This window comes from Leptosomus discolor, chromosome 1 (assembly GCF_034619465.1).
Source record: "Leptosomus discolor isolate bLepDis1 chromosome 1, bLepDis1.hap2, whole genome shotgun sequence".
Lineage (NCBI taxonomy): Eukaryota > Metazoa > Chordata > Aves > Leptosomiformes > Leptosomidae > Leptosomus > Leptosomus discolor.
Window position 1 is genome coordinate 74,266,145 of NC_141391.1, and position 22,678 is coordinate 74,288,822.

The window sequence follows — 22,678 nt, forward strand, 5'->3', positions numbered from 1 at the left end:
GTATTGATAGATAAAGTTGAAGTCACACCTGTCCGTCTCTAGTGCAGACTGTAGAACTGGGATGTTGAGTAGTTTTATAAAATCTTGCAAAATATGCAATATAAAACTAAAAGATATATATTGAAACAAAGAGCCTGATGCAGCAGAGCTCTGAAGCTCAACCTTAAAGTTAAATGGACATTTCAATGCATTAGTAGATTAAGTGCAATAAGGTACAGGTTCTAAGTCTCCATATAGTAAGACAAAAAACCACAACAACCCAAACATGGAAGTGCAGGAGATGGCATTACTAGATAAGCTACAAACACTTCGAAGAAGTACAGTCTTCAATAGCATTGAAAAAAATCAGTCAGTCTGTCTGAATGCAATTGTATGTTCTGCTTGTGCCAAATGTGTTACGTATTAATCACCTATTAGCCCACAGGTAATTTTAACCCAGCGAAAAACCAGCACTGAAAGGTCATATTTTAGTCAGGTGAGGGCTGAGTACAGTTTTAGTTCATGCTCACTGCCATGCTCAGAGTGCAATCCTAGAGTATATTTTATAAGTCACCTTTAAGTTCTTCCACAGTGTATAGATGTGGAGCCATTTGGCCTGTGCTAGTCCACACCGGTAGCCTCCACAGAAAGTAAATTTATAGGGACAAGCTATAGACAACCTTTCAGCCTTGGAAATACTTGTATTACTCATCTGACAGCTCATTAGTAATTTACTGGGATTTAATATGCAGATGTTTGCACGAGTAGGAGCCAATAAGTCAGCGTTTATTGAATTAGCCCAGATGTGTTTTAGGAGAATACAATATTTATTCCCTATTTACAGCAGTACAGGTTTGCATTAAGCCATCTTCAGGCTTGCAGCAAGACAAAGCTTACAGGGGTGTATTGTACGCAAGCACTTGCCCTTTCTCCTTTAGCTTTCCTCCCTGTCTTTCCCCCAAAGGGTTTCTTTTTCATGGTCATCTTTCCAAGAAGGATTTTGAAAAGCCTCAAGGAATAGCATCAAAGTAAATGTTAACCACATTATCAGTAGAGCTGGGAGGGTGGAGAGGAGACAAGTGCTAACTGGTCAGAGGGTGAAGAGAGCAGGGCAGCGAAACAAAGCAGCCGGCGTATGGGCGGATCGGCAGCAGAAAGGATGCCAAGAAGCGATCGGTGCCACATCAGAGGCAGGAGCAAGTTATTCTTTTCCTGGCTGCATGAGTGTTTACCACACTTGCTATAATTCAGCAAGCAAAAGGGAAAAAGCTGTGACATTTCCTTCAGTATCAAACAGAAGGAATGTTAATCTTCCTCACAGAAATAAAGGTAAATGTTGAATTCTTATGTCCCATTTGACTGGTTTCTTGCTATATTAGAATTGTGGGAGATTTTATGGGCCTGGGCAGCATTACATGTAGCGGCAGCAGATTTTGTAGAAATAATTAAAAGCAAGGCGGAATATGGGAAAAGGGATATAAAGTTACATGCACACAGCACCAGCCTAGATACCTGCTGGGCATTTCAAATGCAGACTACAGAAGTTATAATTCTTAATGGTCTATGGCATGTCATTAAAACCTATTGCTGGCTAGAGGACAGAAGTTCAGGATGGCTGCTAGTGAACTGAACAGAGCAGGTTTCAGTTGTCCTTAAGTACAACGCCCCAGTGCTCAGCGTTGGCAAGATCAGGTGGGTCTGCTTCTGCTCCAGGAGGTGTGTGTGTGCGGGTACTCTCCCTCCACGCTTGCATCCCTGCTAGCAACAAGGCCACCTGTAGAAATTATCCTGCAGAAATCTCATTTAGAGTTACAAGGGAACTGGAAATGGTGCATGAAAGCAGGCTCTCGGGTCTCTGCAAACAGGCTCTTCTCCCTTTGAATCAGGGGTGCTCAGTGGGGATGGCCGTAGCAGCCTGTTCATTATCTCACGGTAGCATGGGAAGGATGCTCCTTTCTTCCATGTTTAATTCAAGTTTAAAATAAGCTTTCCTTGGCAATCCTAGTGCTGACCTGTACTAAATAAATTTGCTGGTCAAAACAGGATCTGATGAAAATTCCTAATGCCAGACACAGTTTTGCTAGTAGCATCTTAGCCTAAGAAATTCCTCCCTATCACCAAGCTATTTCTGGTGTGGGGAGGAGGAATTAGATAAGATAGCAAGGACATTAAAGCTAGGAAGCTTTAGTGTTTCACCTCTTCCACTGACAGACCTTAGGAGTACATTAAAAGTATCATTTAGTACAGTTTCCAAACACCCACGTGTCACTGGGTAGGTAAACATCATTATCTCTAGGGCAGCTGAGGCAGAGAAGTTAATTGACTTTCTGTAAGGTCACACAGCAAATCAATGTCAGAAAAAGGATTAGACTCAACTTCTTTGGTTGGAGAGACAGATGTCTAATCCACTAGACCATGAAGGCCTCTGCCCAGGCAACTGACTTAACTCCTAAATCTCATTTTACTCATGCGTTAATTATATCAGTTTTACCTAGCTCACAGGGTTGCCCTGAAGATGAATTAGTTAATTGCTATTAGTGAACATACTTTGACAATGCCAAATACTGTAAGGTGGAGTCTGCTTATGGCAACTGGCTCTTGAAGGCACAGTGTCTGAGTACATGTAGTTACCAGATCTTGTATTGTGGAATGGATAAATGCATGAAGCTGCTGCCCACTTGGTGGCAAAAAAAAAACCCTACTATTTTTAGAGTAAGTAGAGAGTCTAATGAATATTCTGAAAATAATGAGATCCCCTAGCTCATGAGCAGAGGAAACAGAGGCCTGGCATTTATTCCTGATGAATTTAAGTCAGCCAAGAAGATGGCGAAGGTTGATCACTGTTGATCACAAAGGGGGCTTGCTGACCGTTTGTGAGAAAACAGCACTAGGTACAACTTGTAGCATCTGAAGAAGGTAGTTAACGCAGTTTATGTACATCTTCCATTTTAACAGCTCAAACTGAGTCACGATCTTTGATAAAGGGAAGTGCATAGGGTATTTCTGTAGCAGGAACCATGCTCAAATTATTTTCCTCTCAGGCAGAAGTCAAAGTAATGAGGAGACAGTGACTTCACCAGTATCCCAGGATTAACATTAAGGCACTCACTGTTCACAAACTATCCCTGCACCTGCAGCCACTGAGAAATTTCTCCAAAAAAAAAGTATTTTAAGAAAATTCCCCTGATGGTGATGTTTCCCTATAATGCTGAGAAGGCACTGAGGTGAAGACACCTACAGGGGGTTTCTTGATTTTGTACTTCCCCCCATTAGCACCTGTGAAAGCTGCAGGAGAGCTGCAGGTGTGGAGGGAGTACCTCAAAAGAGAGTCCTTCAAAACAGATTCTAATTCTGTTTTAGTAAAACGTGATAAAGAATATATTCTCTCGAAACTTGTGGGTAAAAGTCTTGTATAAGAATATAATAAAATGAATAATGAGTAAAGACAAATGTTAATTTTAGAAGACTTTGAAAAGGGAAAGGTTTTCCTGGATTGCTCCCAGGGAGAGCTGGAGCTGTAGTCTCATGTGTCGAGGCAGAGCTTTTCTGTTATTCATCTCTATCAGCTGGCCAGAAGAGGCTCCTGAGTCCATTCCTGAGAGCAGAGATGGGCAGCACGGCGTGTTGATTCTGCTGGGAAGTTAATGCCTTCTTTACAAACGGGCACAGGGAGAGAGCCAGGGAGGTTCTCTGTGAAAAGCTGAGCGGCCAAGTTCAAGACTAAATTGTGATTTTGCAATTTAAGGCGAAAGCCAGCTAATCTAGAAATGATAGGTTTGGCTTTTATGTAGTGTGTAGAAGCTTTACTCAAAGTCAAGGGAGGTGTGCTGCTTGCTCATGTAGTGTCTTCTCTTACATTTTCTAGACACCTCCATTGCAATGGACTTTGAATGACTAAAATAAGGTGAAGCTAGGTGAATAGTAAAATTCAGTATTTCTAAGACATTTTATATATTTTTCTGCTCCCTCATCCTGCCCCATGTTACCACCAGTTGCCAACCACCACTTTGCTTGGAATTCTTCTCTCCTACTTTTTAGCTGGTTAGTAGGTAGGTCTCCAGACACACTGAAAGAGGTGCTTGTGGCAGCATCAGACAGGCAGTCTAGACAACTAGCTTGAACCAGGGGTGTAATTTTACTTAAGTTTAGCTAGTAAAGCATAGGCATCTAGCCTGAACGAGTTTTCCATACAACCTTTAGAATGAGTGAAGGAGGTAGAGACCACCTAGTGGTATTGCTGTTATTTGCCTCTGGTTTCCTTAAAATCATGGCCACATGACTAGTTGTGGGGCTGTGTTGTTTAAGAAATTAAATCTTTTAGTTCAGAATTCTTTAATACACAGACTCCTGACAGAAACACACTCACAAAATCATAGGGTTTCACTAGAGCCACGAGGCTCCGCTAGACTCCCTGGATCTGCTGTGACTCTTACCGGTTCTGGGAAATGGAAATCCTGTGTCATGGAATGAGCGCAGTATATTGGCCTGTGTCAAAAGCCTTGCATTGACAGCAAAGCCTTGGAAAATGGACAGGATGGATCTGTGACAGTTTTAAATAGACAAATATGTCACAGTTAGTTGTCCAGACTCCCTTTATGGCCACTGAAAGGAAGTAAGTACTTCTATAGTGAGGTTCATTAGAACTATTTTTGATACCTGCCTAAGAATGAGATGAATCATATTTTAGGAGTTCCGGTTTTTCTGCAGTACTAGCTCAGACATAGATAAGTGTATTGTACCCTGGTCAAGGTAACTTATAAGTCCGTTTTCCTCTACATTGCTAGCTCAGAAATGCATGCTTTTGTTGTACTTTGTTCAGAAGAAAGAATCACTACCATAGATTAGTTAGGTGGTACATATATTGGTGGTGAGCTTTGGTATCTCTCCTAGGTACTATTTTAGCTATTTCTGCTGGAAGTCCCATTTTTCAAAGGATCTTAATAAAACAGACAGTAGGGCTCTTCAGTATAGTGACAACTTTACCATTTCTGCAAGCATCTTGTATGAGCTGTGCTGTTCCTCCTGTATTGAGTGGGGTGGGTTATACCAACAGATACTTAAGCCTTCTCAAAGATGGTGCTACATAGCCTGTACTCATTTCAGATATGCATGTAGCTTGTCATTGCATTGGGTCCCACAGTCAGGGTGGAGCAATGTAGCCTGGAGCTCCCAAAGGGCAGGAGATTCAGCAAGCGTGGGGCGTGAACGAAAATACTGTAATATTAAAGTATTTCAGAGATCTAAGAAACTTTCTTAACAGGAATCTATTTAGAAATTAAAATGCAGGGTTCTCAGCCTGACTGTGTGGTATGGGTTTCTGCAGCAGTTGTTGTTATGGGACCTCAGTCTGCATCAGAACTTGTGAAAGACTAGGACCCTAACTTCTCACTCGTCTGGTAGGTTTACCGTAGAAGTCATGCCTTTTAGTATGACAAAAGGGAAAAAGGCCCTTTCCAAAAGCTCCCTAAAATTATCAGGTCAGGTTTTCTTTACCCATTACAATGACATACATTCCAGACTTTACAGGAAAGGGGAGAAACTGTGCTAGTATCCTCTTTAAGCATTTGCAGTTGCTGTCATTAATTAACTTTTCAAAGACTTTGTCATGTATACATGGTTACTGTTTGCACTGAGATAATTTTAAAAATACTTTAAAATCTTGGCATGTGCTACCATCCAGTCCTCTGGGTGTGTGCTTTCCTGTGAAACAGTGCCCGTCTCTGGGTCAGTCAATTCCCACTTCGGGTCACCCACTGTTTAGAAGCCAATGAGTTTTTCCCCCTTAGGTTCATAACAGAGTGAAAAAGGGAGGTCAGAAAGAATTAATTGCCTACATAGGGCATTTGCCATATCATCTGAAAAGAGCTGTTGCCTTCCCCATCCGTCTCACAGCCAGCGCTAACCCCAAGCTGCTGAAGTGCAGTGGCTGTGGGCTCGGCTCCCTGCCAGCCCGGAGCAGCTGCCACGCAGGCAGGATCACCCTTAATGAAACTCTGGTTTTGTATCAAATGGAACTCTGGTTTTGTATCAGTAAGGGGTGCTTCCCGGGTGTGCCGGTGGCAGCTTTGGTGGCAGCTGCAGAGAGCCCCTTGAGCGGCTGCCACTGAAAGCCTGCGCACCCGTCTGCCTGGGGAGTGGCCCCCTCATTGATGGTGGCCCACATACATCAGGCTTTTCAGAGGGGGGAGAGCTCTAAGCTCTACTGGTGGCATTTTCGAGCTCAAGGAAACAAAAGTTCAGGCTGAGAAGGAGTTGGTGCAGAGGTACTCAGCAGTGGGATTTCTATCTCACCTGAAAGAGGTCTAGACACGATTGTGGCAGAGCAGCGTGGAGATCCAGGTGCTTTGCTGATGGTAGAAACATCAGTATGAGTTTCCCACTCTGGAGATTGCACCTTAAATTTAAAGGCTGTACAACTGCCTGATTACAGGAAAACTGATTCAATTTGAGTTGTCGGCAGTAGAAAACAACATGCAGAGACTCTGTGCTTAATGTGCTTAAGCTTTCAAATGACCCTTGGGTGTAAACCTGCAAAGACATTGCTGGGCCCATAGTGCCCCAAAAGGCACAGCGAGGCTTAGGGTTTGCCAGCCGTGGTTCACGGGTTTATGTCACTGGTAAATGGGATATTATTTGTAAATGGGACAAATGGGTAAATTCTGCTTTGCTGCTTTACACGCCAGGTTTTTAATGGCTGTTATTTTCTAAGGTGGCTGTTTCCATGGCTTGTAAGCATTTCATAAACGTTTCTGAAATCGTTCTCATGATGCTGGTGTGAGGTTGGTAGGTCTCTGCCGCCTGCATTTTGCAGGTGGGGATAAAGGAGGCAAAGAGCAATTACAGTCTCTTCTGAGCAAAGATAGAGTGGTTCATTACTTGCTTTTATTGCCTCTGTCGTTATGGGTCCCAAGGTTCAATTAGAGCCTCCCAGTGCTACTGCAGTACATTAAGGATGAAATGACTTGCCTTGGGTTTTTCGGGGCAGGGAAAGCTGCAAGACGTTGCTGAAACTTGGATTTCAGTTTGCAGTCTGGCAGCTCCTTCATGACACCTGAGTCTCTGCTGGGTCAGGGAGTCCTCCCTCTAAATTGCTAGGTGCCACATTAGCCTCCCCCCCTACACAGAGAGCCAAATTAGCCCAAGCACTGCTGCAGTCCCAGCTCAGCAAGCTTCTTCAAAGGTAACAGTTGTTTTGTGTTGTCCCCCATGAAGAAACGAGAGGGAAGGCAGAGTGGGAAGAAGGAAAGCCTGGAAGGCTTTCTGGTTTTTCCATGTTCCTCATCATATCCACTGAAAGCCTCCTCATGGCCAGCCTGTGTTAGCAACTAGCTGTTTTACTGAAAGCATCCCAGTGGTAAATCTGTCAGCAAAGCTGGGATTCCTCTCTCCTAAATTTATATTTGTGCAGAGTAAATATATACAGCCGAGCTGATCGCTCTCACCCTTATATAGTCAGGGGAGAGAAATAGGTATTTTTAGGTCCAGGTTAATCTGTTCCTAAAGCAGATGACTGAAATAGATCAGCTGATGGCTATAGTTAAGGAGGTGTTTTGCTAGTGCATAGGGAAGATGAGACCGTGAGCACTTTTGGGCCTGGGTCTCTGTTCCCATGGGCCATGACTAGAAGGGGCTGGTTCCCACAGAGGGGACATGCGCCTGAGTGCCGTGTCAGACAACAGGTGAAATGGCAGTGCCTCTGGTAAGCAACAGCTCACCTCAGAGAGGCTCCTTGTATCCATCACTGAGGTTGGGCAGTTTGAACTGATGGCCTCAGGAGATTTTGTCCCCTTCTCTTAAATACGGGGTTGCACTGCATCCCACGGCAGGAGTCTATAATCTGGCTTCTGAGTTTTAGATGACTGCACCTCTGGCACAGGGAATAAGTTCTAGTGATTGCAATCTCAGAGCAGTATTAAAGTGTTTGAATAATAATATTTCAGCCTGCTATGTCTACGTATTTTGTCGATTACATATTTGCATAGTGTTATTAATGTAGCAGTACTTCGGAGATTTGTAAATGTCTTCATTAAGGGACTGGTTTCAGAATCAAAGGTATATTTTTAGTTCTGCAAGTAGTCCCAATCATTCTTGGCTCATTTCAGGTCATACTGATTCATAAGTGAAGATGCTTTGAATGGTAAGCTCAGCAGATAGGCTAACTATGATGGGTGAATTCCTGTTGCCTCTCAAGTGGGTGGGAAGATCGTCGGTTGACTATGGGGAGATCACAGTTTCATTCTGTGATGTTAGGTGTGGTCAAAAATACCATGTTTGTGAAGGTACCCTCCACAACAAGATCAAATGGAGTATTTTCTAAAATTCACTCTGCATTTCTCAAAAGAAACCCCAGTGATACTCCTGGAGAGCTGATGGTATTAGCTTTGCTGATATTTAGCAGCTGCTTGCAAAATGAGTGGACCACTGCAATCAAGATTGCTTAGAGAATAAGGTACTATGCAAAGTGAATAATGGTGTCAGTCACACTTTGGAGGATACTTTTGTTTGCCTTGCAAAAATTAAATTAAATCTCTGACATCTTTCTCATGACCACACTGATTTTTCTAATGAAGTAGTTAATATAGCTGCCTAATACTGTAATTGCAAATTCAAAGTTCATTAAATGTTAGTACAGTGCTCAAACTGGCCGACTGATCTGGAATTACCATATGCCTGGCCTACAAAGACCAACTTAGGGTCACTAAGGTCCCAGGATGTTTCCAAGTTTTAAATGTCACCCCAGCACATCCTACTGCTATGTTGCTCTAGTCCTCTTGCAGTGGATATTTGTACCGTCCAAAACAGAAAAAAAGAAAGCAGCGGAGGCTGGAACACCAGATTTTGACCTGATCCATATGAAAAGCAATTGTGTAGCCACCATTAAACGTGGCATGAAATCAGTTCTTGGATTAGTTCTAGATCGAGACAGCTACCACTAAATCTGAAAATAAAGCAAGAAGTTGCGTTATGACTGCAATGAGAGGCAGAAATGAGAAGAGGTGAAAGAAGGAAGGCATCACCTGCTCCCTTATGTCAGCTCTCAGATGAGAGCAGGGACTTTGGGAAGATGACCTGGTGCTGCCTGGTCCCTTGGAGCACCGGGATGTGTAATGGCCCCACAGCAGATCCTGTCTAGTCACCCCTTTCAGTCAGCTCAGGCAGGCATCTCACAACAACGGGTGGCACAGTTTAGCTGCCTGCGCCTGCGTGTCTTGCCGTTTGAGGTGCTCTGGGCTGCCCTATGGGAAAACATTTTCTTTGCTGTTTTTTCCTCCTTTTCTGAGTGGAGCCTGAGGACCTGCTATCCCAGGACGCACAGCGCAATTCGGAGTGCCGTGCCTGGTTTTTAATCCAGGTGCTTATGTTGTCAGATTTCACAGCAAGGAGTCAGTCCCAGTCGCGGTCCCAGTGCTTGGGGAATAGATGCACCACTGCTTCCCCCATGGCCACATAGGTGATTAGGATGGGGCAGGGAAGAGCTGATGCTGTCGTCGGTGATACTGCTTGTGTGGTGGCAAATATGCACACCTCTTTAAGGGGCAATGCTCAAATTGCCCTGCTGTAGAGACAGTCATCCTTGAGAGACATTCTGTGTTACTCTGTGCAGCTCCTAGCTCAGGGCTCTTCTTAAATGGTGCAATAGCATCCTGTGACGGTACTGTGTCTGACTGCATTATAATACAACAATTACAAATACAACTGTTTGTTAGTATTTGCATTACATTCATCATGGGTATGACTGTGATTTAGTGTACCAGCTTGCAAACAGTCAATTTATCGTATTAAAGCAGTCAGCAGCCTTGCCTATGCTAATCATGAGTCACACCTCCAAAATCAGAAAGTTGCTTTCAGGCAAAGTCACGAGGTTTGTTGGGTTTTTTCCCTTTGCTTTAGATTTTTGAGCTCTAAGTTGGGCCAAGTTTAGAGTTTTCCCTCATGAACTGGAACTTCTAAAATTAAGCGTGACCTTCCACCTGTGTCTTGCTTCGAAAATACAAAGAAAATGGCTTTTGCAAAACTATGTGTCTCAAAATTAATTTCATAGGCATCTTCAGTTCTATGTGTCTTACCACTTTGTGGGTACAGTCTGTGCTTCCATTTCATTTCCAAGCCATAGACACTTCTATCACATTCCCATTCCCACCATTTCCTGAGGTGATTTATGAATTACATTCTGAAACAGAGTCATTTTGATCTAACTTAGGGCTTTATTTTTTTTAGTAATGATCAGTATAGTATATTAGTGTTGCTTAGTAATGAAGTCTCTTGAGACCTGTGTGGCACATTTTTCAGAACATCCTATTCTATTCCCTGATGAATGTGACAACAAGATCAAATAAAACTGTATATCGGGAAAACGTATAACATACTGCCTATGTTATCAAACTATATTTTTATTTTAAATTCAGGAAGGACAGAAACAATCATTTTAGTAAAAGTGAGCTTCCTACTGCGCGTTTCACAGCCGATGGTGTCCTATTATCTTTTGCCATCGGTTTTCGTAAAAGAATTGCTCAAAGTCCATGAATAGTTTCCTTCTTAAGTGTCCTTCATTGTCCCATTTAGATGACACTGTGCCATTCAAAAAAGTTTCATTCTGAGCTTTTTGTTTCTACTCACAGCTGGAGCACTGTGTCCCATTCTGAGCTCCCCCAGTGCAAGAAAACTTAGGGACTCTGTGGAACAAGTTCAGTGCAGGGCCACAAAGATCATTTAAGGATTGGTGCACCTCTCCTGTGAGGAGAAACCAAGAGAGCTGGGACTGTTCAGCCTGGAGAAGAGAAGGGTCAGCGGGACCTAATCCATCTGTAAAAATACCTGATGGGAGGGAATGAAGAAGTGGGAGATAGGCTCTGCTCAGTGGCGCCCACTGACAGAACAAGGGGCATTAAATTCCATCTGAACACAAGAAAACGTGTTTATTCTGAGGGTGACTGAGGGCTGGAACAGGTTGGCTAGAGAGGTTGTGAAGTCTCCATCCGTGAAGATATGCCAAACCTGACTGGACGTGGTCCTGGAAAACCTGCTTTCTGTGTCCCCGCTTGAGCAGGGGGTGGGACTGGATGATCTCCTGCAGCCCCAACCATTCTGTTTGTGTGAATTTGTAATCCTGTGTATTTATACACATTATACTTCTTGTCTGTGTCACATATTTAAAGTCATGCATGCTGTTTACCCATGTGCTGTAAGCTCATGCCAGTTTAAATGATGTCTTGATTCTGATGATTTCAGGTTTCTAAAGTAATTTCTGTCACCCTTAAATTCTCCCAAGAACAGCAGAATTCATCACACTATGGCAAAGTCTTCATTTTAGGCTCTTAATCATTGAATATGTGAATACATTTCTCTTCGTATTTAAATTACTATTTTACTTTAATAACTTACTGTTATAAAAAGCTGTTTCCCCCTAGACTCAGTCCATGCATATTTAGTACCATGTCTTGTTATTTTTATATTTAAAATTACATTTTTATTAGATCTCTTTTCCACTAGTTCTTCCTATAGAGTGATCTCATTTGTACATCAATTCTTTCTTATCAACTCAATTTAGTGGAAAATTCCGATTACAAAGCTCAAATCTGGCCTCGGTTGCACAGGCGCAACCATTGACAGATGCTTTATAATGGGTTGAAAAGCATTCATACACAAACCGTAAGAAACCCAGCCTGACTCTTAGAATTCAAGCTGGTACATGATGGCTTAGTAGCAGCACTGTTTTACTGCCTGCAGAAGTCTTTAAGAGATTGTAAATCTGGATCTCTATTGAGTTGTCTAACAGCCTCTAAGTGAGTCAAATACATTAATGGATAGATACGATAGAAAGAGAGATATTTCTATGTGTATTCACATTGTAATTAGAGCTCCTAAAAAAGCTGACAATTTATGCACATCTTTCACAATCAACAGGCTTTGATGGGTATTAGCAATACTCCCAAGATTAGGCAGTCTGATGATCCTATGGCATGTACTAAATATCATGATGATAAAGGCTAAGAATGTAACTGCACGGTTGTAAAATAAATTGTAAAATAAAATAGAAAACAAGCCAAAAGTCATTTTTCTACACTATCTCTTTACGTTAGTTCAGCCTCCAACTAGCATAATTCTGAAAGAAAAGTTCCAGCCATGGTTTGTGAATAAATGGTTTCTTCAATTGTGGAATGCAACTCAAGCATGCAGGGTGAGCACCCATAGACACAGATCCCACATTTCACAGGTTGCCTTCACTTAATTATGCAGGCACTGCTTTTTTGGCTTCCTGTGAGGTCTGTCAAAGGGTTTGGGAGGTGTTTTGGAGAGGGAATCTTTTTTCCTAAATTATTTTATGCCCTGTCATGCAGACACGAAAACTTACTGGCAGGCATCAGCAGTTACAGCTGGCTTATATATGGGTTATAGCTTAAAAAAAACCAGTCCTAGAAATAAATCTGGGTCCTATAGACTCAAAGTTTGGACTTAGCCATCCATGTTTATGTTTATTTGACTTAAGGAGCCAAGAAACATTTTTTTTTCTTTTTCTTTTTTTTTTTTTTTCTTCTGGAGTTTATTTCACTATGGAGGAGAAAGAAAGGCGAGAAGGGAGAGCATCTGTCAGTAGCCGCAGGTGCCACCACTGCCCCGTGGTGGAAGCAGTGGCAGAAGGCTCCCTGCTTGTGGGCTGCTTTTCGAACTGGCATAAGAAAGACTGTGTCATGCTTTCCTTGATGGGCATACAAGAGCAGGAAGAGGGTGGGAGAAGAGCAAGGGAGATCTTTACCGGTTTTATATTGTGTGGTGTGTGTTGGACGATAGAATGTAGAAAAATGGATCTGTTTATCAATAAACAGATACGAGAAGAAATTACTTACTTTGTCATTCTGGTAGGCGATAAGCCTGCAGCCATTTATCAAATGTCCACTAGAAATAAATGTCTGTTGTCATTTTCTCACTTTTAATAACATTATACCTCTCTGTAATTTTAGCTGTTCATCTCAACTGCTACTTTTTTTTTTTCTTTCTTTTTGAAATAGTGATCTTAAAAGAGAAAGAATAATTCTTCCCTTCCCCCTTTCTTTGGCAAGCCAGCAAAATTATTGTAAAGAACACCAAATTAATTACTTGAATTAATAAAAACAGAAGAAGCCCACTTGCTTGAAACAGAATAAACACCAAGGAGTCTCACTTGGATTTTCAGTGGCTTTGAATTTGAGTTTGCTTTTACAGCAACACCAGCAGCATTCTCCCAGCTTGCTAGCCCAAAGCCTCTACTACATTTTTCTGTCACCCTTTTGGGAGACTCCTTGTCCTCACCCTGTGTGCCATGTAGAGGAGATGAGGGTGATATTCCCTTATCGGCAGTAAACCTTTCTCATAACTCTAAAAAGTATGAGCTGAAGTTCTTCAGTCCTTCAGCGAGCATGGCTGGTAGGCAACCTACTGGAAGCTTTGCTTAAGTGGAAGAGGGTTTTTACACAACTTGGTATGACAGTGAATAATACCTTTATTCTAGACTACTCCCACACTTTCAGCTTTCAATATGACTGTGCCTAATTATACTGCATGGGTTATCAGCAGCAGAGCTGGAGCTTGTGGTAGGCAAGTTTGGGATAATTGGAGTCTGAGGTTTCTCAGAAGACATGGCAGAAGGTTCGCAGTAGGAAGACAACTACCTGCTCAAGTACAAAGGTTTATCTACCTGGAGTTTTATCTAGATAACCAGAAAAGACCTAGTCAGTGGTTCAGCTGCCACACCAAGGTGCATGGAGTGGCTTTTTCCTGTCAGAGCTGTGAGTTTCTCTCAAGGGTGCGTATGGACTGAGGGGGTGGCTGTATCTTTTTACATTCACATTCATGTTTTGACATTTTCTCCATTCTTCTCTTTCTTCCAGAGAGGCTTAGACACTCAGAACCTGGCCTATAGTGAGGAAAGGAGGCACTAAGCCAAAAATCTTATTTTACAGCTTTTTAAAACACAGACCACGTTTTCTCACATTTGCATGGAAGATAGATGAGGATCATGTCATATATGTGAGCCATCACAACAGAATATCTCTAGACTGGGGTGTATTCGTCCTATTCCTGGTATGACAGGCTTCTGAGGGGGGAAAGTCACTGCAGGTTGATCGGTGTGGGATTGGCTGTGCAGGGACACATCTGTTACACACTTTTCTCTTAAAGCCCTGGCTATAACCATCCTTCTCCTGCACAAGAACATCTTCTAGCTGGGCTATTCTCCCTTCTCCTAGATACTCCAGGACAAGCAGTGTCACGGCTCTCTGGCTTGTAACCTCACAACAGATATATTCCCGTGTGAGAGGACCTGCAGGCTGGAGTCCTCCCAGTCAGGGACTGGCCTCGAGCTCTGCTTTTGCCTGCCTGAGTGCTCTCTTCTTACCAGCCGGCCTCAGACTGGCAGCCTCCCTTTCCTGCCATGGTTTCTAAAGAAGGCAGCCTCACAAAGTATTTCTTGGGCATACTTGCAAGACCTGGGTGGAGTTTTGGCACCTTGTGGCCGCTCTCTGAATTACAGATACTTTTTACAGGAGGAGGTGCTGGGCTTCTCCAGAGTGGGAGCCTCCAACCCTGTACCAGTGCATGTGTTTGAGTACCCAGTAAAGGCTGTGACTCAAAGCAGAGGCACTGATTTATTTTAGGACCCCCAAGGCTAGGCAGAGCAGAGAGCTAAAGCATCTGAATACTTTTAAGCCTTACAGGCCTATGTTCCCATGTGGTCGCATTTTCAGTGGAATTTGGTTACAGTGCTCTCGCCGGGAAGCATCTAGTCAGGCTGAATTATTGCGTGTCGTTGGCAGAAAACAGGACAAACCCAATTATCCCAGTGCCTAGGATCCTTGCAGTAACAGGGAACTGCTGAGGTGGGATACATCTGGATCATTCCAGCAAGAAGTCCAATGCTCTTTTTTTTTTTTTTTTTTTTTTTTTTTTGCACAGGAAGTAACATAGGTAAAAATCATATTCTCTGACAATCCCAAATCTGCCTACACAAATCCACCATTCACTTGAGATATCAGCACATGAACAGCATATACCAGATAAGCATTTAAAAAGGAGGACTTTCTTCAGCATCTTTTTAAATGGACCCCTCTCCCCCTGTTTGCCTTGTCTAGATCTGGCTTTGGAATTATTTACATGTTGTGAACTTGTAGTCATCTCTGAGATGAGAAAGTATCTAAAGAGAAGGTGAAATTCCATCACTTGCTGTGATGCAAATGTTTTCAAATAGGGAAGACATTCCTTCTTAGCCTTTCAAAGCAGATCATGAGATGTAATTACAGTAATTCTACTGAATGGGTACAAATACAAGCACATGGAAGGCTGCATGGCTGCATGGCTAACAACGGGTGGAGGATGTGTGTAGATCCTCACTTCCAAACCCTAGATCACCTACAGCCCTGAATACAGGAGCAACAACTGTCAGATATGTGACAAAAAAACATCTCATCCCACTATTATCTTTCTAGTGACGGTAGTCCATATTTTTTTTTCTCAGAAGGTTATCCACTGCTTAATTACCCCGCCAGTTAGGAAACTGTATCCTGTTCTTCAACTGAATCTGCCTGAAACCGTCTTTCAGGCACTGAATTTTTCTTTTCCTTTTTTCAGTAGGATAAGAAATTCACCCTGGTTTTAGATTTGTGTATGCAAGTATCTATGCTCAGCGCTCGAGTCACGTCTCAGCTTCTTGTCAGTAAGCTAAACAAGTTGAGCTCCTTAAGCTTCAAATCATGACTTGTTTTCCAGTCCCTGGAGATACTTGTGACCCTCTTTTGAACTCTCTCCCCCTCTCTGTCCTCATCATTTCTGTATCTTTTCTGAGGTGTGGACAACAATGTACAAATAGCCATAAACAGTCAGACCAAAGGTGTGTCTAGCCTGGTGTTCTCCCTCTGGCAGCACTTCCCACAGATGCCACGGGAAGATTAACAACAGTGAAAACAAGGTGCTGCTTTCTTCCCTGCTACCTGGCCCAGCATCCAAGTGATCTGCAGTTCATTGTGCTATACATACATGCTCTTAACCTGAACCGGGATCACTTTCCATTTTCTGCTTGATGTTCCTGGTTGTATGGATCCAGGACCATCTTAGCATATTTCTTGCCAATGCAGTGCCTTGGAAACTCACAGTGACCTGCTGTCTGTGAAATTTTTTCAGTCCTCCATGGAGCTGCAGCTTTCTGAGACAGTGTACAAGCTCTAGCAAACAAAATTCACGATCCCTCAAGCTAACTTCTTGCCCTTGACTCTCAAGTCCTTATCTGGAAAGCCACCGTGTGTTGCCTCCTGCACAGATTGCATTGAACTAGGATGTGAGTTTTTCCAGAAGGAAACATTCTGCACCCTCAACTTACAAGTTACAGAGTGCAGAAGGTGAAATGTTAGTATTTGACTTCAGACTGCTTCAAACTCTACCTGCTTTTCACCTATTTGGATAGTAAGCCATGCCTGCTTTGCAGAGATTTTAGTATAATGGACTCCAGCCTACTGTAACGTGCCTGCAGTAATGTTAACTGAAAGCTTGCAATGATCAAGGTGTTCTAAGAAGTGTGAGAGCTACTTAAATTAAATAAAATTTATTTAAATGTATAGTTGGTTCCTGGATTTTTTGAGACTGTCTGCAGAGAAGGCTTAAAAAATAAAACCCGCACTGACTGTCTTTCTAAAAGAAAATGGAGATTCCCTCATAATAGCATAATTACTACAGGTTTTAGGGCATTTAAAAAAAGAGCAACATGATAGAGGAAGGAATGAGTTGTCAGTACTGCCACCACCTTTATTTCCTAGGACTTCCAAATGAATGTGAGAGAAATCTTTTCTCACCTCCAGGTGTGCCGGTGTTTCCACACCACCACCCATTTGCTCTGGTATGTACAACCCGCCCCCAACTCCTGCTGTCCTTCAGGCAGTCTCACCCCTGAATCCTGTCTCTGCTCCTCAGCATCACAGGCGCAGGCAGACACATCCCAGCTTCCTTTATCTGCAGCCATCGCCTGCATGCAAGACCTACACCCTCATCCACGCTTACATATCCCAAAGTCAGCGCACACACGCCAGACCCTGCACTTGCCCACGGTGTCACTTAGTATTTTGTCGTGGAGACGGGATGACACAGAGGGTCCATGTTGTCCAGGCACTTCAGGTGTCCAAGTCCTTCTGAGGGTGGATCTCAGCAAAATGCCTTATGAAGCTTGCTGGGGTTTAGGAACTGCCAGCTAGGTGAGCATAGGTCTGAGCTGCTCTTTCCCAAATCGAGTGATTGTGATGGATTATATTTATACCTCCACTATTCCAGCCTTTGACAAACCATCCCACACATCTGTTATATTAGAAGGCTTCAACCTAATATTTTTTTGAGCTGGGCATATGGGAACATGATTATATCATCTTTATTTGTTTTTCTCCATTCACTCTCACTCCTCCATTCTTCCCTCTCTCCACCATTTATCATTTAAGGATCCACTAAAATATTACAGTGTTTTTTACTCATCACCATCTTCTTTTCCCCTTTGTTGACAGATGCATACCCCAATTCTGAAGTGATTTATGTGTGGACTAACAGCACCACAACGTCTGTGGTGGTGGCTGAAGATGGCTCACGACTTAACCAGTACCATCTGATGGGACAAACTGTAGGAACTGAAAACATCAGTACCAGTACAGGTAGGGAGAATATTTCCATCCCATGGTTGCTGATAGCTGGAGTGGGAGGGGAGATCCACAGGCTCTGGTTATTTTGCAAGAAGCTGAGGAAGCATCTGTGGTATGTAGGGTGCTAGGGAGATCCTATGCAGGTTCCTGGCTACTTAGCAGAGACACTGAAACACTGAGGAGGTTATATGCAGGCTCTTAGGGATGTCACAAGGCTGTTGCTGAAGGTGTATCCAAGCTCCAGCTATTTAACAGCAGCGCTGGAGAAGCTGCACGCAGCTTCTTGGCGACCGCCTTTGCCGAGGCTGGCAGCGCTATCACTGGCTTACTTCCCTGTGGGAGGAACCACCCCAGGAGGCAAACACCACCCACGCATTTGATCCGTTTCAGTCATCGCTTTAAAATGATTTGCTTGATGAAACCGCCCGGGGGGCAGGGAGCAGAGGGCAGATGGGGGCTGTGGCGTGGCTCTGCAGCCTGTCCGGGGGAACCACATGGTGGAGAGGAGATGCAAACCCCGAGGATTCCCATTTCCTCCCGGGCTGCAAGTGGAGGTGCCAGATGTGGCAGCATTAGGGAGGCAAAGAAGCTTTAATCCCGGGCCGGGCACCCACGTGAGCCGTGCCCCCCTGCTTCTTCAGGCTCCCACGCAAGGGCAGCCCTGGGCGCACATTGGCGGGGGGACTCCCGGGGGGGGTCGAGGCCGGGACAGGGGTCACGTGGGCTCAGCAGGAAGGGGGGCTTAACCAGGTTACACAATGCACTCGTCTGGAGAGCATTAGTGGCATCCAGTGCGGGGCGGGGGGCGGGGGGGCAACAAAATGGCCTACCGTGAAGGGAAGGGAGATTTCCACCGCTATCGGTTGTGTGGGGCTTGGGATAGGGAAAAGAGGCAGCCTGCAGCAACACATCTGGGAGCAATTCCTGCTCCAAAGCACGACAGAGTCTTCTGGTGATGCACTGTGTCCTTGGTGAAAAATGACAGGCTCTGAGCTGAAGGCAGGATTGTAGAGGACAAGGTAAAGATTGAGTTAGGAACCTCTTACTGTCCACAGGAAATTTAGGAGGTGTGAAAACAGGTACACATACACTTGCACAGAAAGTTAGCTGGACTGAAACATGAAGACACGTAAAGCTTTCTGCTCAAACTGTCCAAACATGGCAAATAAAGAGGGAACAGCTGAGCTTGCTGCTTACTCTCCAAACAGACGCAAAGTGAGGGAAGGCTTTCGTTGGGCAGCACAGGGGAGCCACTAAACGCAACCGCCATCTCCATCCTATAGAGCTTCACCCCCTCCCTTGCCCATTTCAGGAGACACAAAGCTGTTGCTAAAGCAAAGATACCAAAAGTCAAGAGAAGCATATAGACAGAGTCAGAGCAGACATCGCTGCAGAAGAAGGATGGGTATGCTATCTCCCATTAAAGAGCAAAGACACTTTTTTCCTTACCAGTTTACCATCATAGCCGCGTTGTTTTCTGCAATGAACGGCAGCTCCCCTCTCGCCTTCATTGTTGCCAAGAAAAAGATCCAGAGGATGTACTGGGGCATCTCCTACAAGCTCGTCCTGCTCCTCAGAGCAGGAAAACCATCCAGCGCAGGCAGTGAGTGCTCCAGTGTGTCAGCTCCAGGCCACTTCCAGTTTGCAGCTTTGCCTGTGAATGCTCCTTATACTCCTCAGCCCAAGAAAACAGGGGACTCTTCAGACGAATCCCAAAGTTTCTGCCCAGTAACAGCCTCCCTCCTGTATCTTAAGATTTAGGCTAATAAATGTTTGTTTTCCAACGTCAAGATTTTATATTAATGTCCCGGGTTACATCTGGGCTGGCTGGATTCTGATTGCAGGATGGATCACAAAGAGCAGGACACAGATTGTAACCAGGGATTAGCAAAATACAAAAATCCGATTTTGCACAGGGAAAGCATCAGTCAGCGATGGATTTTCTGGACTTCATCAAGCTCGTAGGAGGCCAGTAATCAGGGTTACTTATGAACGTCTGTCTAAGGCATTTCTTCCTTCTATTGAATTGTTGAACATGAAAAAGAAAAACCAAACAGCTATTGCGCAAATCCAAATGCTTGGATCTTTTGTGAGTTTTTTGACACACAAGTCAAACTACACAGCCCTTGCAGTTGCGTAGGCGAAATGTTTGTGTATGTCGTAGGACGTTTATGCTCTCCTTTCTAGCAGACTTTTTTTTTTTCTTTTTTTTTTTAAATGGAAATGCTGGACCTGCACCAATCCCTTGGGGTTCTGGTGATTCTGTATGCAAGCCGCTAAGTTTGGCTGTCTTCTCAGAAAAAAAAAAAAATCCTGGCACTCCCAATTCACCAGCCAGTCTTGAAATTTGGAACATTTTAGCCATGCCACAGAAAACAGCTCTGACATGTGCCACCTGTTTGTGAGGTTTTTTTGTGCTAACATCCCCAAATGTCATTCCCCCAAAGAGAAGATATTTGACTACTCACACTGCTTCCAACAGGCCTGATATCTGTTATGTCCTGGTGGTACAAGTGCTGAAAACAATCAGATATGGGATTTGGGTCCAAGCGCATCTTGCTGCTTTCCACAAATGGTTGCCCAGTTCTGTTCCCCATACCCAGAATCTCTCATCACTAACTTAGGATCTGCAGTGCCACAAAACGAAACAAAAACCCACTCTTTTATCTTCTGCCAGCTGGAGCCTGAGCTCTGAAATATCCAAAGCCTAAATAATAAAAGAGGCATTCAACTCTTCATTTTGCACGAAATAATTCTGATTTTTCATTGAGATGAAACTGTCCCCTGCATCACTATAAAAAGGACACAGGTATTTCTCATGGGCCAACATATTCTGAATGTCAGCATGGTCAGGGATGTGGCATCACCGACCTAATGTCAAGATCTCGCCAGAACAGCTGTTGATACACCCAAGTCCAGGTATATCCAGTAAACAAACAAGCCTGGGGGCTGTTCCAGCCTCATTAAAATACTCTATTGAATCCCAGCATAATGGCGATGGAAGAATGCATGTAAGATCCTGGAAGATTTGTAAGCATGACTTCCAGAACTCTGTCATCTAGATACCAAAAAAATACCGTGGCAGCTTTTAAGCATAAAAACCCCCTTAAGACCAGCAGCACCACAGTAGCACAGCTCTGTGAAGAAATGCCATTGTTTTGTGCAGTGATGAGTGGACCTCGTCAGGAACAGGATTCTCTTTTTAAGTGCTACATAAACCTATAACAAAAATTAGCTCTTGCTCAAGAAAGCTTATGGTCTAAGGATAAACAGTGGCCTTACAGAAGTAAAAGGGAGCTTTGCCACTCCAGCAGAGCCAGGATTTTGTTCTATGTAAACAAAAGACCAACTTGGGCAGCTTTTAGCTTTACTTTAAGCAGTGGTCCCAGGGCATTAAAAACCAAGCTGTGGGGTTTTCTTAAGCCCTAAGCCTCCTCTGCTGGAGGAAGCATTCCTCGTGTATGCATTTTTGAAAGGGACAGCATGGGAAATCAGAGAAGGTATCAGTTGGAAGAAGAGCAAGTACACAATCAGGGTGGTATCTTTATTTCAGTGGAGACAAAAGCTTTGATAGGTTAAAGAAAATAAGGTAAAAATCAGCTGTGGAGGGCCATAAAAATATAGTCATTCATCTTCTGCATTTTAAAAAGGAAAAAAAGGGGTCCTATTGCTCTGCTGAAGATGTGTAGATTTATTTTTTATTCAGGCTCCAAAAGCATACCGCCAAAATCAATAATGCACATCGTCACTCTTTAGCGAGCAGGAAAACTGTGACTCAAACACATCCCAGTGCAGTAGCGACTCAGAAACAGATTACAGGCACACAGCCCCTGCTGCTCCTGGCACATTTTATGGGTAATCCACAAACTAAATGCTCCTAAATAAAGAGGAAGTGGGGTTCCTCCTGAGACCTCAGCATGTTCAGCACCCCTGGTTCAAAATTACACTAAATGGAAGTGAATTAGGCATCGCTTCACAGGGAGTTTCTCCCCAGTTTCACAGCATTCCCTGTCCATCTCCACATCCCTCTTCAGGGAACCGTTTCACCAGAAAATCAGGCTCCAGAAGAAAGTCATAAAGATTGAAGCAGGCTGTCAGGTAAGGTATTTCTGTGCTATTCCAGTCTTTCTGTCTAAAATCCTCAGCACGACCCAGGTCTGTAAACTTCATCCAGAATAACAGAGCTCGTCTAGCATAACATACCAGTACCTTTATACCTGCAAAACCCCTTTCACTGTAGACCTGTTCTCCACTAATTAGCCATATTGTCACTTAGAAATAATCTGCCAAATCTAACTGCTTAGCAATGCTGGCTGCAGCACAACTCAGGCTATTCACTCAATGCAGAATCAGTCTGTTTTATATTTTCCCTTTGTGGCTGGTCTATAGAGACTAACAGTCAAGTCTTGCAACAGAGATTATAGCTATATTTGTTTTGTTCTTGGAGGACAATATATATTTCAGAACAGGCATTACTCTGATTCATCAGTACCCAGCTGAATGATGCATGCTTTTAAATTAATTTGATATCAATGTGAGTGGAGATCTGTTAGGGCTTGAAGGGGCTGGTTGTTTTTTATCCTTACATTATGTTTTTACTTTTATTTTTCCTAGGCAAATAGTAGCCTGTTTTTAGCTAGCAAGATTTTGGCTTTGGGGAGCAGTTACCATCAATGAATAGCCTTCAGTAACAACTATATGGTTTTCCAGGAACAGTCTGAAAGACCAGTTAAGTTTTGATTTTTTTCTGAAACATTAGGGAAGGTGACAGCTGGTCTGTTGATTTTGGAGTGTATTTTTTTAGGCTTTTATTGAAATTCAGAGGACCTGACAAAAGAGAGATTAAGGCAATGCTGTGAATTTGGCATAAAAAAAAAGACATGGAATTTAGCACTGCTCTGGCAGCTTTCAGTGAATTCTCCATGCAGGCAGTACAATATTCATGGCACAAGTGAACAAGACATGGCACCATGTCTATCCAGAAACAGGTCATCTTTTCAAGGGCTAAGGTGCCCCAAATTCTAGGAAATCTGCATGCACTAGAGGGATTTTTTTTT

At 43.4% G+C, this 22,678-nt stretch overlaps 2 protein-coding genes across 2 annotated transcripts in view; one reads left to right on the forward strand and one right to left on the reverse strand.

The window, feature by feature from the left end:
- Positions 1-19,171, reverse strand: part of GABRB3 (gamma-aminobutyric acid type A receptor subunit beta3) — a 193,382-nt gene extending 174,211 nt beyond the window's left edge. The window contains exon 1 of the mRNA XM_086482205.1: positions 19,071-19,171. Coding sequence (XP_086338331.1) covers positions 19,071-19,171 — 101 coding nt within the window. The remainder of the gene's footprint in view (positions 1-19,070) is intronic.
- Positions 1-22,678, forward strand: part of GABRA5 (gamma-aminobutyric acid type A receptor subunit alpha5) — a 54,941-nt gene that overhangs the window by 28,616 nt on the left and 3,647 nt on the right. Inside the window, exon 6 of the mRNA XM_009958657.2 lies at positions 17,490-17,633. Coding sequence (XP_009956959.1) covers positions 17,490-17,633 — 144 coding nt within the window. The remainder of the gene's footprint in view (positions 1-17,489; positions 17,634-22,678) is intronic.